At 35.3% G+C, this 18,664-nt stretch overlaps 1 protein-coding gene and 1 long non-coding RNA gene across 5 annotated transcripts; one reads left to right on the top strand and one right to left on the bottom strand.

The window, feature by feature from the left end:
• Window positions 1-408: 408 nt before the first annotated feature.
• On the top strand, window positions 409-14,495 carry LOC109794653 (regulatory-associated protein of TOR 1). Of its 4 annotated transcripts, none has more exons than XM_083072868.1 (23): window positions 410-1,007; window positions 2,124-2,226; window positions 2,703-2,785; window positions 2,873-3,031; window positions 3,968-4,084; window positions 4,205-4,362; window positions 4,952-5,106; window positions 5,240-5,384; window positions 6,647-6,725; window positions 6,909-7,010; window positions 7,338-7,421; window positions 7,526-7,636; window positions 8,429-8,782; window positions 8,872-9,058; window positions 9,435-10,040; window positions 10,202-10,531; window positions 10,621-10,735; window positions 11,150-11,274; window positions 11,359-11,504; window positions 11,657-11,758; window positions 13,062-13,147; window positions 13,406-13,490; window positions 13,635-14,495. In XM_083072868.1, the coding sequence occupies exons 1-23, from the start codon at window positions 669-671 to the stop codon at window positions 13,971-13,973; spliced, it is 4,110 nt and encodes a 1,369-aa protein (XP_082928994.1). In that variant the 5' UTR covers window positions 410-668; the 3' UTR covers window positions 13,974-14,495. The 4 variants fall into 4 exon arrangements, with proteins under 4 accessions (XP_082928990.1, XP_082928994.1, XP_082928993.1 ...); XM_083072867.1 differs by having other exon boundaries at window positions 2,873-3,037; XM_083072864.1 differs by having other exon boundaries at window positions 409-1,007; window positions 3,968-4,362.
• LOC114915148 (uncharacterized) lies at window positions 14,323-17,137 on the bottom strand. The gene is made up of 2 exons (XR_003803062.2): window positions 16,352-17,137; window positions 14,323-15,353 (listed from the first exon to the last, which is right to left on the bottom strand). It is a non-coding gene; the product is annotated as an uncharacterized LOC114915148 (long non-coding RNA).
• Between the last annotated feature and the right edge of the window lie 1,527 nt (window positions 17,138-18,664).

The following is an 18,664-nucleotide window of genomic DNA, read 5'->3' as shown; positions in this document are numbered from 1 at the left end:
ATTAAATTTAAAGTAAATATTTAAATTAATTTATTTTTAAATTAATTTTTTATAATTTTTTAGTTAAAATTTATATATTTATCTTTTAATTATAATAATTATAAACTTTTTTTTAACCTAAGGGCAAAATAATAATCTTTCACAATTATCAATTAAAAAATTTATTTTTATCTATCACATCAATCAATTCATTCATAAACTTTCACAAATTTTCTCTACATTTTCTACTCACTCTCCCTTAATCCAAACAACCTCACTTTCCATTCACTTTTCCTTCAAATCTCTCCTTTTCCACTCCCCATTTTCCATCCTTAAATCCAAACAAAGCCTAATGGAGAAAGAAAAGTTTATTGCAATTAATATTATTAATTTTCGTTTTATTTTTTTGGTTTGGGTTTACAAAATCGCAATTTCGTATCACTCGTTTCCGTTTCGCTTAGAGGAGAGACAGTGCCTGCCGCCACTGTTCTATGCGCCCCCTTCTTCTTCTTCATCATCATCATCACCATCACCATTATCATCATCGTCACCATCATCATCATCATCATCAACGCCACTGCCATCATCACCATCTTCACATCCCTCATCCTGCGAAAACCTAGGGTTCCCTCCGCTTCAAAACCCTTCCCTATTCCATGTACGATCACTGAGGAGGGTTTCCGATTTGGATGGCATTGGGAGATTTCATGGCCTCTCGCTTTTCCCAATCCACCGTTCTCGTCGTTCCCACCCAGAACCACCACGACGATTCCACCGCCTCCTCCTCCTCCTCCTCCGCCGTCGTTACCGCCGCCACCAACGACGACGCCGATTTCGCCAGCCGCCGCGACTCCGAAGCCGCCATCGCCAGCAGCAGCGGCAACTACGCCGGTAATGCCGCCACCAGCATGGCGTATCTGCCGCAGACCGTCGTCCTCTGCGAGCTCCGCCACGACGCCTTCGAGGCCGCCGTCCCCGCCGGCCCCTCCGACAGCGGCCTAGTCTCCAAGTGGCGACCTAAGGACAGGGTGAGTTTCAATTTCAGTCTCTGGAGAGTTTGATTCGGTTGTTAAATGTTAACCTTGTTATCTGCATTTCGCGGTGTTCAATCGATGATTTGCGATTTGATTTACTGTGCCGGTGGAAAGTTGTGTGAATCCTGTGTCACGTGTTCTGCGTAATAGGGGTTTGGAAAGGGCGTTTTGGTCAATGCAATGGTACCAGTGGTGAATGCTTTCGTTTGTCTTTGCATTTGTAATGTTATTACTTATTAAGGTCTTTTCGAGGATGTAAAACCTTTGACCTGTTGAACATGAACATTTGTCCAAGATGGGCACGGATAATCTCAAGTGCAAAAAGTAAAATGCTGAGGGGTAATGATTGATGAGAAAATCCAGTGAGTTAGTGCAAAGATTAAAGTTCTGCTAGAAATTTTGTTTTAGTAGTTTTCTATTGCCAATGATCTTTATTTATTCTCTTCGGTGCTCTTCCTTTTTACAATTAGTGCCATTGTTTTTTTGCCAAAAAAATTGAGGCTTCTTCAACATAAGCAGCTGATCACAGTTAATGTTCTGAAATTGTTGTTTGCACGGAAGTTCCATATACTCTGGCTGACTGACATTTAAATTTTTTGAAATGTCTTATTACCATACTGGATTTAACTTGAGATTCAACTATGAAGAATGATATGGTTCTCCATTTCTCCTCAGTAAACATCATATTTCTTTCTGCTTTTGAAATAACTTTACATGATGAAGTGTGAAATGTTGTGAATCACAATGGCCTTTATGGTGACATTGATTGGCTTGGATGACTGTTTTCAGTGCTATGGTTTATTTTTCTGTTAATGTTTTTACTATTGGTTCTTTTTTTGGGTTGAGGGGGCTAAGGGTGGGCTTGTATCATCTAAAAGATAAATTTCCTCCCCATTGATAAAGGACTTCTTTATTAGTAATCTACCTTTGCAAAGGATTTCGTTAAGTTATACAGGCATTTCACATTTTTTTCCTAATCAGAATAATTTTCATTCAAAGTATATTTTTTCCCCCTCTAAAATGTTCTAATGATTGTTTCTTAAAGATGTTTATATATTGTATCTGTGGCAAGAAGTATGCTCTGTTTTAACTCCTAATTTTGTGGTGCAGATGAAGACAGGATGTGTAGCTCTAGTATTATGTTTAAACATTAGTGTTGATCCACCAGATGTAATAAAGATATCCCCTTGTGCCAGAATGGAGTGCTGGATAGGTCTCTTGTTACCTTTCTAATCTCCTCTATTTTAATTATTTTGTTTTCTGTGGTTTGTACTCTTTATTTACTTCATGGATTCGAGTGTTTTTTGCACCTTTTGCTCTCTAAATGTTTGGAAATAACTTTACGTTTCTTAATAATATTATATATGTATTTTGGTTAGTAACTGTTTGTTTTTACAAGTTCATATTGCTATCAATCCAAAGCAATTGTAAAATGTGTTTTTTTGCAGTAAAACATGTAGTGTGCTGTTCTTCAATTATTTGTATGGTTGGAGTCTTTGGTTCATTCTTGTCTTGTTCAACTTTTTCTTCGTTATTAACTTTTTGATCCCCAGCCAAATTATTTAGAGTTAATTGTGGCTTGGTGAATGACAAATGAGATAAATTGATTATGTAGTCTTTGCGATGTATGCTTGCAATGATGGTTATGGTGTAAACAGCTTTTGATGCTTACCTGTTTCAATGCTGCAGATCCTTTTTCTATGGCACCACAAAAGGCATTGGAATCAATTGGAAAAACTTTGAGCTGTCAGTATGAAAGATGGCAACCAAAGGTGGGAATGTTTAGCATTAGCTAGCTAACCTCATCTTCATGTTACCTTTGAAATTGATTTTCAGTTAACCTTGTTGCATGTTTTCAGGCCCGCTATAAATGTCAACTTGATCCAACAGTGGATGAGGTGAAGAAGCTTTGTACTACATGTCGTAGATATGCAAAGTCGGAAAGAGTTTTATTCCATTACAATGGGCATGGTGTGCCAAAGCCAACTCCTAATGGTGAAATTTGGGTCTTCAACAAGGTCAATGTTCGTTTTGTTCTTTTTGGTTCTTAAAGTGAGAGTTATTTGATAAATCAAATGTTGTTTTCTTCATATTGACAATGTAGGACAAGTTGACAAGTAAGAGTGTGTGTATAGATTGCCACCTCTCTACAAATATGCTGTGTTCATTAGAAAAAGATGTAAAAGATGAAAATGGGTGAATAGAAAATTAGTGATTATGAAAATACATGAAATCTAAGAATAGAAGGAATCGGATGGCCAAGGTATGGGATGGAAAAGGGATGTGAAGATGTTGGAAAGCCGCTATAGTTGCAGTCATCCCTTGCGCACCTTAGTTGTGGCCACTTTGAGAGTTGCCTTTATTGCAGCTTCAAGGGTGGTGGTTTAGTCCTCTACATCAACTAAAGATATGGCTTAATTAGAGTTTATAAAGCTTGGGCTGTCCTCACCTTATCACTTGGTTTTAAAGGTTTAGTTAGGCGCTAAGGCCAAATTCTAAGAGAGAACAGTTTACTATTTATTTTAGCCCATGCATGATGAGTATAATGTATTTTAATTATTTACTTGTTATACCTCTTATTTTGCTCTGGTTTTCTTCAACAAGCACAATATATATGGGGAGGGAGATATTAAATAATCATAAAATGAATGCCAGGAAATAAATATAAAAAATAGGGGCAGATTGTTCTGTTTATGAGAACTAAAAGTTGACTGTAATTATTATACTGGAAAAGGGCAAATTTTTATGCTTCTGACTTTACTATGATAAATTGATAATAACTGATAAAAACTAAACTGCAAATAAATCTTTATTTATCAAAGAAGCCTGTTTAGTTTAATTCTGGCTACTAGATACCATGGATTCCAATTGAGTAAAATGCCCTCAGTTACAATATCATGATGAAAAGAGCTTCATGGCATTCTTATTTTCATTCTTTGTCATATCTTGTTCAGAGTTATACGCAGTATATCCCCTTAGCTATCAGTGAACTTGATTCGTGGCTGAAGACCCCATCAATTTATGTTTTTGATTGCTCTGCGGCTGGGTTGGTCGTGAATTCCTTTATTGAGGTATCCACTCAAAACTGTTATTATATACTGTATAAAGAAAACTGCAAATATATTGGTACTGATTTTGTCTCGTATGTAATTTTGTTTGCCAAATTTGTTGCTGGACTTGTTATTGATAAGCTTCATGAATGGAGTGCTTCCAACTCCTCTGTGTCCCAAAGGGATTGCATTCTGCTTGCAGCATGTGAAGCACATGAGACTTTGCCTCAGAGTGCAGAATTCCCAGCTGATGTCTTTACGTCTTGCCTTACAACACCTATAAAGATGGCATTGCGATGGTGAAGCTTCTCTCATTAATACCTGCTTAGTTTATTCAGAATGTTTTATATATTAAACACTCAGAAAGGTTTAATGTACCTTGTTATACTGAGTATTTTAAACATAATACCATTATGCATGGAATCCTAAAGCATTTTGCATGGCCTTCTAAAGAATGCAGACTTTTGTTTGTGAGTGGTTTGTAATTTACCTACTCAATCTCTTGCCTTATTGTACGTTTTCCATGTTGAACCCTTAGTTAACTACTTTTATCTAATAGCATTTTTAAATGGCTGATTTAACCTTCATAATCAATAATTATTTTTTAAAAATACAATTTTCTCCTTGTGGGTATTTTTGTTAATTGATCATATTGTTTTTTGCTGCAACATTTTTCAGCTGGATTTTATGTTAACTGTAGTTGTGACAGAAAAGTCCTGTGATAAAGATGGTTTTTACTATTTAGTTGATTTTATGCTTTACACCTATATTTGCATTACTAACTTAACTCTTTTTATTTTATCTGATTCCTATACTTTTAAGTGGCAACAAGTTATATCTCAGTTAAATGGATATTAATACTTTTTTTGTGATGTAATTTGTCTCTAGGTTTTGTACTCGTTCTTTACTTCGCGAGTCACTTGATTATTCACTTATAGACAAGATCCCTGGCCGCCCAAATGACCGAAAGACACTTCTGGGTGAATTGAATTGGATCTTTACAGCGGTAACTGGTACAATTGCCTGGAATGTTCTTCCTCATGGTAGGTCTCAACCCTCCCCATGCTTCTGCTGACTTGTTAAATTACCATTGTGTTTTTCTTTAACTCCAGTTATATAGCAAGCATTTTTTTGTTGATATCATTTTATCTTATATTGATAATTTTTGTCCTGCAGATCTTTTTCAAAGATTATTCAGACAGGATTTGCTTGTTGCAAGTTTGTTTCGAAATTTTCTACTTGCTGAGCGAATCATGCGATCTGCAAATTGTTCTCCTGTCTCTCACCCAATGTTACCTCCAACCCATCAGCATCATATGTGGTATTGTTGGCTATTATTGTTCAAGGTTATCAAAAAACCGTTATAACGCCGCTATAACGGTATGGTGGGGCGGTTTTGGGCCTCGCCGCCATTCGCCATCCGCAAAATGGCGTTTTGTGGCGCCGTCCGCCATTTTCGCCGTGGCTGCCGCCATTTCCGTTTTGACCCATAACGCTATAAAGGTGATAGCGGACGTAACGGGTCTGGGGCCAGTTTTGGGCTTCAAACTAGGCCCAACAAGTATGCCCTAATGGTTTTAGGGTTCAAGAATTAGAAGCCACGACAGCCACCACCCAAACGCAGCTCATCTACCTTCAACCCGTCTCCGATGACGTTCCTCCGCCGTCACCCACCACTCGCCGATCATCTCTCTGATTGACGACTTGAACCGCGGTGGTCCACGACTCCGACGACTTGAACCACAACGCGCGCATGAATAGGACCTATGAAATTCGAAACCACCTTTGATCACTGTCGTTCACCGTCGCCCACCACTCCTTGGTCACGTTTTTGGCCGGCGACCTGAATCGTGGTGGTCTTGCACTCCGGTGAACAACTCCGACGAGCAACTCCGGCGAGTTAAAACCTAACAGTTTTTTTTCCTCCAGTTTTAATCCTCCTTCTTCCTTTATTTTTTCCTACTCCTTTGAGTCCTTTCTTCATTTTTAATGAGTTGGTTGCTGCATCTGCAACAAGAAGCTTTTTTAATCTTAATTCTTCTACTAATTGGGTCAATTTAAATTTCTATTTTTTTTATAACTTCTAAACTAATATTGAGTTCCTATTTTATTATTGTTCCTATTTTATGAAGAGAATGATTACATTGAGGAAGAGGAGGAGAATGATGATGATGATGAGGATGATTAGATTAGCAAAATGCTTCTTGTACTCTTGTTTTTCTATGTTTTTTGTTGTGTTTTAATCAATTATGTTATGAGACTTAATGAATTATGGTATTGTTGTTATGATATTTAAGTATTTAAGTTGATATTATGTTGCTTTTAATTTAGTTTTGTTACTTGTTATTTATTGTTTTGCTATTTTCTTTGTATATAATATATATAAATATTTTTATTATTAATTTTTTTTTGTCCGCCATGACGTCCGTCATAGGCCGCCATGGCATCCGCCATAGAGTTATAAAGGATTTTTGGCCTCACTGCCATAGACCGTTATCCGCCATCGATAATCTTGTTATTGTTATGATATTGCTTCATGTGTTGTCAAATTTTGTCAGCTGTTTGTTTTTATCCACACTACAGGGATGCATGGGACATGGCTGCTGAGCTCTGCCTCTCTCAACTTCCGTCTTTAGTCGAGGATCCTCACGCTGAATTTCAGGTATGTTTTTTTTAATTATTTTTTTACTTTTTTTTATAATATCTCTGATGTAAGGTTCTTTGAAATTATTGAATAATAAAAATTGGCCAAGGCATTCTGGTTTGACAAGGAATATTGGTAACACTAAGGATTATTTATAAGTTTTGAGCTTACCTGATGAAGCATGTGGTCATTCTCTTTCAGCCTAGTACATTTTTCACTGAGCAGCTGACAGCATTTGAGGTATGGCTTGACCATGGTTCTGAACATAAGAAACCACCAGAGCAGTTGCCTATAGTTCTTCAGGTTTGATTCATGTCTCAGTTTTTGTTTCCTAATGAGCCATTGTGTTGGTCCATAATACTGTTGTTAGGTAGACTACATGATTTTTATGAAAACAGGTGTTGGGAGTCTTAGATATATAGTGACCAATTGACAATTGTGTTGTAAAATCTCATTTGCAAAATGAAGTGTCATCGTTTTTTATGAACTTTTGAGTTATTAGTTTTTCCTTTTTCACAATAGTTATATTTTATACTTGAGAGAAAATTATTTTTTCATTTCTTTTTCAGTTGTTGGTTGATATTTCTTGTCTATTGTGTTCATTGATAAGTAGCATTGTTCCTATTTCAGGTTTTACTTAGTCAATGCCATCGGTTTCGGGCTTTAGTACTCCTTGGAAGGTTCCTTGATATGGGGCAGTGGGCTGTAGATCTGGTAATTGTTCTCTCGATTCATCAACTTATGTTGAAATTGTTTTACATATTTATTTAGAAAAGGTTTATGATATGATAACTTGATACCAAGTTCTTCATATGTAGGCATTATCTGTTGGAATATTTCCTTATGTTCTAAAGCTGTTACAAACAACAACACCAGAACTACGTCAGATCCTTGTATTCATATGGACAAAGATTCTTGCACTTGATAAGGTACTTTTGGAGGAGGATAATTGTCTTTTAAGAAAATGTTTATTACACAAGTTTTGCTTAAAATGTAAGTGCATGTTTGGTTTATTTTATTTTAGAGAATAATTGTTCATTTTTGTCAGCATCATCAGAGAACTGTTAAAAAATGTGATTAATTGATTATTTCTCCAAAATTAATCCCAACCAAACATGCATTAAATCATATGGAAAATTTGGTTATGACAGTTAAGGTTGCTTTTATTGTAGTTATTGCAGTATATAAACATGCTGTGTGTGTGGTGCTGGGCAAGCTAAGAAAAGTAGTATGATAGATGAAGTGTAGAAAATAAGGAAGATAGGGAACGAAGAATTTACCCTTTGTTTGGACCAGAGAAGAGGAAATAAAATAAGGGAGGGGAGAAAATTTGTAATGGAGGGAAAACTTGTAAAGTCTTTGATTTTGAAGTTTTGTTCCTTGAATTTTTTTTCCTCTCTATTTTTTTCCCTATTCCAAACATAGGTAGGGCCAATATGATATTCCCCAATTATTCAATATCCTACTAAAAGATCTTTATTTTGAATGAAACATTCAGTTGGCTATTGGTCGTGTTAGTGAAATTCCTTAGTTCATAAAAAATGCAAACCATGTAATCAAATCCAAAGTCTTAAATACTCCATGTGAAACCAGGCATGCTGTTGTTTGCTTGACATTTTTGAACTTTATTATATTCAACTAAAATTTGTGTTTGAAACTATATGCATTGCATTTCTATTGTCTATTGTGTCTGACAATGATGTTCCATATCTGGGCTGTAGTCATGTCAGGTTGATCTAGTGAAGGATGGTGGTCATATCTATTTTATTAAGTTTCTTGATAGCATGGAAGCATATCCAGAGCAACGTGCAATGGCTGCTTTTGTTTTGGCTGTGATTGTGGATGGTCATAGACAAGGCCAAGAAGCATGTATTGAAGCTGGTCTGATTCATGTCTGCTTAAAGCACCTTCAGAGTTCAAGTCCTAATGATTCACAAACTGAACCCCTCTTCCTTCAGTGGCTTTGCCTGTGTCTGGGGAAATTGTGGGAAGACTACTCAGAGGCACAAACAATTGGTTTGCAGGAAGATGCAACTACTATATTTGCTCCTCTACTGTCTGAACCACAGCCAGAGGTTTACTGCCCTACTTATTGGCTCTATTTCCAGAAGATTATAATTTTGGTGTATTAAATCATGTAGTATTGTAATTTATTGTTTCACAGGTTAGGGCATCTGCTGTTTTTGCACTGGGTACCCTCCTTGATGTGGGATTCGATTCTTGTAGAAGTGTTGGTGGAGATGAAGAATGTGATGATGATGACAAGTTTAGGGCTGAAGTTAGTATAGTTAAGAGTATGTTATGTGTTGCTTCAGATGGGAGTCCATTGGTGAGGGCAGAGGTAGCAGTGGGTAGGTGATTAAGCATCTGAATTTATATTTATATTTTGAAAGTTTTGGATTAGATTTTATGTTATGATTATGATAAGATGGGAAGGACTAAGTTTCACAGTTAATTTTAATCATCTGCAAACAAATTCCTAATGGCTAGTTGTTTCTGAACTTAGAAAAGGAGGAAAAACTTTTTAAAAAAATTACTGTAAGTGAATAAATTTTTTTTTAACAAGAAATATAATTAAACTTGTGTATAAAATCTTCATTTTTTATCTTGCAATTCCAATATGTCTTAGATAACTCACTGTTGTCTAATAGTACGGAGGACTGGTATTCTTTAGGGTGGGATGGATCTGAGACATCTTGCTGACTTTTTCTTTTTTTCAACTGTCAGCTCTATCACGATTTGCTTTTGGCCACAACAAGCACCTGAAATCTATTGCTGCAGCATATTGGAAGCCTCAAACTAACTCTTTGATAAATTCCTTACCATCATTGGCTAATATAAAAGGTTCTGTTGGTGCATATCCTAAACAGAACCAACATATGATGCCTCATGGAAGTATTGTTTCTCCTCAAATTGGTCCTATCAGGGTTGGAAATGATAATTCTCCAGTGCTTCGAGATGGGCGGGTCTCTTCTAGCAGTCCTCTTGCTGGTACAAGTATCATGCATGGGTCCCCATTGTCTGATGATTCATCTCATCATTCAGATTCAGGGATTCTGAATGATGGTTTCAGCAATGGAGTAGCTAACCACACTGGACCAAAGCCCTTGGACAGTGCATTGTATTCACAATGTGTACTTGCCATGTGTACTTTAGCAAAAGACCCGTCTCCACGCATTGCAAATCTTGGTCGTCGGGTACTGTCCATAATAGGTATTGAACAAGTGGTTGCAAAACCATTGAAGTCTAGTGGTGTTCGGACTGCTGAATCTACAGCTTCTCCTAGTCTTGCTGGACTGGCTCGTTCATCTTCTTGGTTTGATATGAATGGAGGTAGATCTCCCTTTCCATATGATTTAATGGTTAATCTTGTGGGATAATTTCTAGTACAGTTAGTTTGGTAAAGTTTATCTCTTCAAATCAATTTTACTCGTGATGATTTCTGCTACTTTGTTGTTGGATTTTTGGTTTAATATTTCTTGCTGATCTGGCAGGACATTTGCCAATGACCTTTAGAACTCCTCCAGTCAGTCCTCCTCGCCCAAGTTATATAACTGGAATGCGCAGAGTCTGTTCATTGGAGTTTAGGCCCCACCTGATGAATTCTCCAGACTCAGGATTAGCTGATCCACTTTTAGGTTCTGCTGGAACTTCAGGGACTTCAGATAGAAGCTTTCTTCCACAATCAACTATATATAGTTGGAGTTGTGGGCATTTTTCCAAACCACTTTTAACTGCTGCAGATGATAGTGAAGAAGTATTAGCCAGAAGAGAAGAGAGGGAAAAATTTGCATTGGAGCACATAGCAAAATGCCAGCACTCTGGTTTGTATTTTGTTTTATTTTTATTTTTATTTAATTAACCATGTGCTTTATAGATGTCTGGTTGACAGCATGTTATTTTATTCTGGCAGCTGTTAGCAGATTGACAAATCCAATTGCTAAATGGGACATAAAGGGTACACAAACAGCATTGCTGCAACCTTTCTCTCCTATAGTGATAGCTGCTGATGAGAATGAACGTATCAGGTATTTGAAGTTCATCAATACCATTATTAGTTAAATTAAGACTGTTATGAAGCTGGACATGGCTTTAGATAAAGGCTGATGATGTTTTTTGTGCTTAGAGAATGTTAGGTCAATTAATAGATGATATCTCAGCCGATGCCATCTGTGGTGTGTTGTTAGAAGTTATAAATTTCCAAATCATGTTTATATCCAGGGTTCATAGTATTTGGCAAGTGTGAGTGGCAATTTATAAGATATATAGTCTTTTTAAACTAAATGAAATAATTCTTGGCATAATTTTATGGACAATAGGAATTCTTTGTTTTGATTAGAACAAAATATTTTTCTGGTCTTGATGGTGAATGTCATAGCTCAATTTGTATTGTGTAATTCGAATTTTAGTTGTTGGCTAATGTTCTTTGGAGTTTTTCACAGGATATGGAATCATGAGGAGGCAACACTGCTCAACAGTTTTGATAATCATGATTTTCCCGACAAAGGAATTTCTAAGCTCTGCCTTGTAAATGAGCTCGATGATAGCTTGCTTCTTGCTGCTTCATGTACTTTTCTCCACTGTTAAATATTGTACATGTTTTTATGAATTATTGTCAGAGTATTTAACATTAGGGAATCTTGTGATGCAGCTGATGGAAACATTCGAATTTGGAAAGATTATACTCTGAAGGGTAAACAAAAACTTGTTACTGCATTCTCTTCTATTCATGGCCACAAACCTGGTGTGAGGAGTTTGAATGCAGTTGTTGATTGGCAACAACAATGTGGTTATCTGGTATATGGTTCCTCTTTGTTTATTCTTGGGAATGTGGGATATCTCCCTCTATCCCACCCTTGTCCTAAAATAGAAACTCTAATTCATCCCTCATATTGTGATAATGATTTTTTTCATGGTGGTGTTCCATGTTCCATTTATACGTTTATCAGTATGCATCGGGTGAGATATCATCTATTATGCTATGGGACGTTGATAAAGAGCAGCTTGTTAATTCTATACCTTCATCATCAGATTGCAGCGTCTCAGCAGTGGTAAGCCTCATCTATGCATGATGTTGTGATAACTATTTTGTTTGCTTTAATTATTTTGGCATGATAGCCAAACAGATTATACTTTAAGAGACATGTACTAACTTGTATTCCAAGACATTTGAGCCAAATATTGTGAGGTTTGGCATGGCAGTTACACTTAGATGTTTTGTATAGTCTTATTTTTGCAATAATGTTTAATGCTCCCGTCCTCTGTCTGTTTCCTGGGCCTTAAATTACGTGGTTGTGTTTGAACTTGAAGACTTAAAAACAGCTTGTTGATTTTATGTCTATCTTCTCTAGATCATAGTTGTCAATCTCAAATAGTGGTGCAGTGGCCACTCCCAAGTTTGCTATTATGGGTAGTGGGATTTTGACTATTCTAAGGTTTTGTGACATTAAATAATTCATATTAGGCCAATATAAATGCTCAAAATCAAAGATATTCGTTAATAATATTTTAATGGTCAAAAGCCATTGAAGGGAACACAACAGAAAGATAAACTTGAAAGGTCTGTTTCAGACTCTGGAGTTTGCTGCAGAAAGAAAGAACAGAGCAGGGATACAACAATAATCAAGAGAATATAGTAGATAACAGAACTTAGAGCTTCAGAGGTCAGCAGGCTGGCCAGAAACTTAATGGGCTGGCTGGAAATACTGCTGTAGGGGTGGGTGAGTGTGATTTATCGTAACTCAGGAGTGTTGCATGATGATGGGAAAAAAAACTAGTTTTTTTTTTTGTTTAGCTCTGAAAGGGAGGCAATATTGCTATTTTGCCTTTAAAATTAAAACCCTAAACAGTACTGTTAGAAGGGATGTAACTGGGTTTCCATTACCTATCATCATAGAACTGCAATTACGTGAAGAAAGCTTTGATTGTGGCCGTGAACCAAAACCACTCCCCAAAATTTACTTCTCTAGTGGTCCAGATGCCGTAATTGCATGCTTTGAAGAACTTTGCATATGCCCTTTGAAGAACTATGGAGCATAATATGTTTGTGATTTTCTTTGAGGAACTATGAAACTCAGGAGATCATTTGGGAGGTGGGGTGGTTATGGCAGTGCACTTTCATACAGTTTATTGTATATTTCATTATGGAGTTTGTTTTTAGAAGGGGTTAAAGATCTCTAGCTGAATACTCAGACAACTCCTTGGTTGCTTGGTTGTTTGCTAGCATATATTTTAACAGTTCTGGTGGGATTTGCTTACAGTATTGGTTTATTCAATCTGTAAGCATGTAACAAAGGAATTTTTTACAAACATTTTATCCTTTGATTTATAAGCAAATTTTATTTTGTATTTCAGGCTGCATCTCAAGTTCATGGTGGACATTTTGCAGCTGGTTTCGTAGATGGTTCTGTTAGACTTTATGATGTCAGAACACCTGAAATGTAAGCACCGCAGATGAATTTCTAGCATCTTGATGCAAATAAGGACATCGTTGTTAGTTCTCTTTATTGATGTGATTGAATTTAGCAACATTGTTATTTGTCGGCTTCTATGTTTTGACATGGTTACCTTCATGCATCTAAATATTTAGACTTTTCCTTGATGAATACTACTATATTTAGTTTTATCATAAAAGTATACAACTTAGGAAGATTTAGATGCCTCCGACTCTAATCACTAATGACAATGATGCTTCTCAGGCTCGTCTGTGGATTAAGGCCTCATACACAGAGAGTAGAAAAAGTTGTAGGTATTGGCTTTCAACCTGGATTAGACCAAGGAAAGGTAAAAGAACATGTTGCTAGTTTCATTTTTTTTTTCTTCAATGATTTGTAATTCTTAGATCTTGGTACAAATTCAATGATTATGATCTATGAATTTGATATGAAGTGGATGATGCAATTATGTTACATTCTTGGTTTCCTACAGATTGTTAGTGCTTCTCAGGCTGGGGATATCCAATTTCTTGATATAAGAAATCATAGCAGTGCCTATCTTACTATTGAAGCTCATAGGGGTTCACTCACAGCATTAGCTGTACATAGACACGCTCCAATTATCGCCAGTGGTTCAGCTAAACAACTCATTAAAGTTTTTAGCCTGGAGGGTGATCAACTTGGCACCATTCGATACTATCCTACCCTAATGGCCCAGAAAATTGGTTCTGTAAGTTGCCTCAATTTCCACCCATACCAAGTATTACTTGCTGCTGGTGCTGCAGATGCATGCGTTAGTATTTATGCTGATGACAACACTCAAGCAAGATGAGTCCACCTTCTTTTCCCCATGATTTCATTGGTTGTCTCCAGCTTTGAAGAGTGCATCAAACATCTCTCAGGAATGCCGTGCATATTTCTTGCAGTTGGATAATCCTGTGATGATGCTTTAATCCCTCTCCGCTGTGAATACATCTGAAAATATTGGTAGGGGTACATTCTGCTGATAGTTTATGCAAGATATTCATTAGCCTCCATGGTTAGAGGGTTGCTCTCAACAAGAAGAAAATCATGCTTATTGATTGGAGGCTTCGGCAAATAATGTCAATCTTCGTAAATGTGTGTAAATATCATTTTCTCCATAATTATTTTCCATTCCTGTTTTGCGTGCTATTCCCACCTTTCTTGATTTGTAAATTTTTTAGTCAGAATACATAAGCTAGTTTGCTGACAAATGTGGGTGATTGGCTCCTTCAAATGGATCATGTCACTCATGATTGTAGCTTCTGTTGAATTGGGGGACCCTTGTTTTTAACCAACATGTAATTAAATTCAAGTTTGTCCTAGTGTGGAATTTCTGTCTCGATTTAAAGGTAGAGTTTAATTGGGTTGGACAGGTTGCGCTATAGTTTCCTTTTTAGCACAAGGGGTCTTGTCTTTCGTACGATGTAAAAATCCAGCTAGTATCTGGTACCCAAGATATGTTACTTTTAGTGCACAAATCTTTCTGAAACCAGGGACAAGGGGCCGTCTTGGTGCGTATGAATAGTACAAGTATTTAGCATGTGCAATGGTTAGGTAAAATATTTTTTTATGTATCTAAAATTTATAATAAAGTATAAATACAAATAAATATAATATTTGAATATATAAATTATGTTTTAGATTTATAGTGAATAATTTATGTTGTAACATGGTATTTTTTATTCATTGATAATTTATTTTAAAAATATTAAATTTAATTTATAAATAATTATGTTGGAGAAAAGTTTTTAAAAATAATTATTTCAATTAAAGGTGGTGTATGATTAGCTTAAGGGTTTCATTTAAATATTGACTTTAAAACATTAAAGGTGGTTTGTGTTACTAATGAGTTTTTTTTTTTGTTTTTTTTTAAATATTGAATTTTAAATTCTTTAATGTCGGCTTGATAAATTCATGTCACGAATTAATTCTTTATGCCTATGTATTAATTTTAACTATTTCGTTTACATATATACTTTACAAAAATTAAAACGCGTAGAAAAATTATTATACAAATAACATCATTCACTCATGTCTCTAGTCACGTTAGGTGATGTTTATCGGTGCCCTACCATACGAATCCAAATTCAGCCAATTCCCTTGGGAAGGGGAAGTGCAAGTTTCAAGTCATGTTTCTGGCTATCTCTTCATGAATACGTTAGAAAGCAACTTCTTGATAAAGTATGGCCTAAAAATAGCAGTATGAAAGATAAGAACAAAAATGTTTCTGCATGCCTAAATCAACAAATTGATAGTATGAAGATAATATAAGTTTCTGCATTGATAAATCAACAAATTGATACAAAATGTTATCGGTGGGACAACAATTAATTCACACATTCACTCAGCGGAACAAAATTGAGAGAGAGGATGAATATTTCTTCTATGACTCAATAACTTGATTCACCTTGTTTTCACTCAAAATGATACATTCTCTTTGCGGTACATTCCTGCCTTATTATAGGCAATTACAAAGTGTTAATCTATTAATAAATGCAAATACTTAATGCTTAAGGAAAAAAACTATGACGATGAACAGTTAGTTGTTCAATCTTAATAAAAATCAAATGTTATAATACTTGAGAATTATGCAAACATGCTGCCATGCGGTAACCTCTGAATACGGTTTGATTCAATATTATTTTTCTGACAATGCTTCCCATAAATCAAGTTTATATCATTCTAAGTATTTTTTTCAACTTGTAAAATAACTCAATCTTGAAGGATTTTGTAAAAATAATTGCTATTTGTTCTTTAGTTTGCCAATAATTAATTTCTACTTCTTTATTTGCTATCAATTCTCGTATTTTGTGAAATCAAATATCAATGTGTTTTGGACCATTCATGAAATATTGAATTTTTACTCAATGCAATTGTAAACTTGTTGTCACAAAATAATGTACTAGGAGTATCTTTCTTTTGGTGCATTTCTTTTGGTGCACCATTTTTAAAATTCTTCTCAACCATAGTGCATGTGTAAAATAATTGGTTGCTTTAATGTATTCAGGTTCGGTGGTAAAAGGTGCAACAATTGGTTATTTCTTTGAAGACCACCTATACCTAAATGAAATGCATATCCTGACATGCTTTTTTGTATTTTCAGATCTCCTATTGAGTCACTATCTGTATATCCAACAAGTTCCACATCGTTATTATTAATGTAAAAGAATCCATTAGTTAGAGTACCTTTGATATAACGAAGAATTTTCTTTGCTCCTTGCAAATGATAAGCACGTGATTCTTCCATGAATTTGCTAAGCAATTCAATTCCAAAAACTATATTTGGTCTAGTTACAGTCAAATATCCCAAACTTCCAATCAAATTTTTATATCCACTTTTCTACCCTCACTTTCTCTAGTCATCTTTAACTTTTCTCCAACTAGTGTGAAAGTTGGCTGTGAATTCTCCATCTTGAACTTCTTCAAAATATCACTTTCATATTTCTTGTAGAAGATAAAAATTTTATCATCCTGTTGAGAACAACCTTAATGTGAAGGAAATAGGACATTAGGCCTACATTCATCATTTCAAAGCAACTGATCATAATCTCCTTGAATAATACAATCATCGTTGGATTGTTGCCAATAAAGATTAGATCATCAACATATATACACATAATAATAATTTCTCCAAATCAACAAATTTAACATATAAAGTGTACTCAAAAGGACATCTCTCAAAACCATATTGCACAAAGTAAGAATTAATGTTCTTGTACCATGCTAACCCATACAAAGCCTTCTTTAATTTGTATACTTTATCTTTTTCTCCTTTTACTGCATATCCTACAAGTTGCTCAACATATACTTCTTCCAAAATATCATTTAGAAATGTAGATTTAACATCCATTCGATATATCTTCCAATTATTTTGAGTTGAAAGAGAAATAATCATACGAATTGTATCCAATCTTACAACAAGTGCAAATACTTCAAAGTAATCAATACCTAATTTTTACTTGTACCCTTTAGCCACCAACCTTGCTTTAAAGTGATCAACTTCTTCATTGGGATTGTATTTTGTCTTGTACACCTACTTCACTCCAATAGGCATTTTATCTATTGAAAAATATATTAACTCCCATGTTTCATTCTTCTCAATGACATGAATCTCATTATCTATTGCTTTTCTCCATCTATCATCACTTGAGGCTTCTTCAAAAGTCACTGACCCACAATCTACAAATTAAGCAAAATTGATAATCTTCTCATCAAATGGGTCATTATCATTACCCATAACATAATCTTTCAATCTAGCTGGTGGTTGACGACATCTCCTTGGTCTGTTAGAAGATTCTGGTTCATTAGCAACTCAATCAGGTTGTCCTTGAGACTCTTCGTGGTTGTCAAAGATCACCATTTTCTCCTTTTGGGATTTAGGAGATCAATCTCATGCCTTTTTCATCAAATATCACATCTATACTAATAATCACCTTCTTTGTCATTGGATTGTAAAGTTTATATGCCTTTGAATTTGAGTTGTAGCCAATGAAAACACACATTTCTCCTCTGTCATCCAATTTCTTTCATAGCTGATCTAAAACATGTGCATATGCTATACATCTAAAAATTCTGAGATGTATGATTGATGGTCTCCTTCCACTCCATGCGTCTTTCAATATCTTGTCACAAGTACTTTTTGGTCCCGATAGAACATGAATCTAGAAAGGGGATTGAATAGATTCTTCACTTAAATGGCTTTTTATGTTCTTTAAAAATTTTCTTATTCTCTTCTTTCTTTTCTCAATATCAACTAATCAAATTTAGAATACAAATTAGTAAAAGATACAAATTATCAAATTTACCACACAATAGAACAAATATTTGTAATCCAAATTGATTTTAGTGATTACATTTTTTTTCTTTTATTATTACCAAATTGCCTATACGATAAACTGAGTATGAACAACAATTGATAACATGTCAAAATTTTTTTTCTAGAAATTCTTTTTAACAAATTTCACAAGAATTATATCAAGAGATGAAGGTTAAGAGAGAAATACACAGTGATCTATATTGGTTCAGTCATACAAGGGCCTACATCCAGTTTTTGACTTAGCACTCCACTAAATCAAGTCATTCCACTATAATATTTGTTACACACACCATGTACAAGTAATATTACAATCAAAATGAAAATTACACAATCTTGATTCCACAAGATTTCACAATCACAGAATTCTTACACCCCACAAGAACCCACTTGAGAGAAAACAATCTCAAGATTTCTTTGAACTCTTCTTGAGACACCTAATCTCAGAGTAACATACCTGTAAGTAAAAAAAAGACTAAAGATCAAAGAAGAATACACCTGATCCTTCTCAAGAAGGAGGGGATGAGAATATTGATCTAAGGACATATCCTTCTTAAGAAGGAGGGGATGATGGAGGACCATCCTTGGAGCTACATGTGGGACCATCACTAGGTCCATGGCTAGGAGAGTGGAAGAGGATAGGGGAGCTAACACCCCTAGAGACATGCTCCTTATAATTATAGAGT

The sequence above is a fragment of the Cajanus cajan genome, chromosome 4, assembly GCF_000230855.2.
Source record: "Cajanus cajan strain Asha chromosome 4, NIPB_CcT2T_4, whole genome shotgun sequence".
In the NCBI taxonomy this organism is placed as follows: domain Eukaryota; kingdom Viridiplantae; phylum Streptophyta; class Magnoliopsida; order Fabales; family Fabaceae; genus Cajanus; species Cajanus cajan.
The sequence above is the reverse complement of the archived record's forward strand: the minus strand, read 5'-3'. Positions and strand labels throughout refer to the sequence as shown.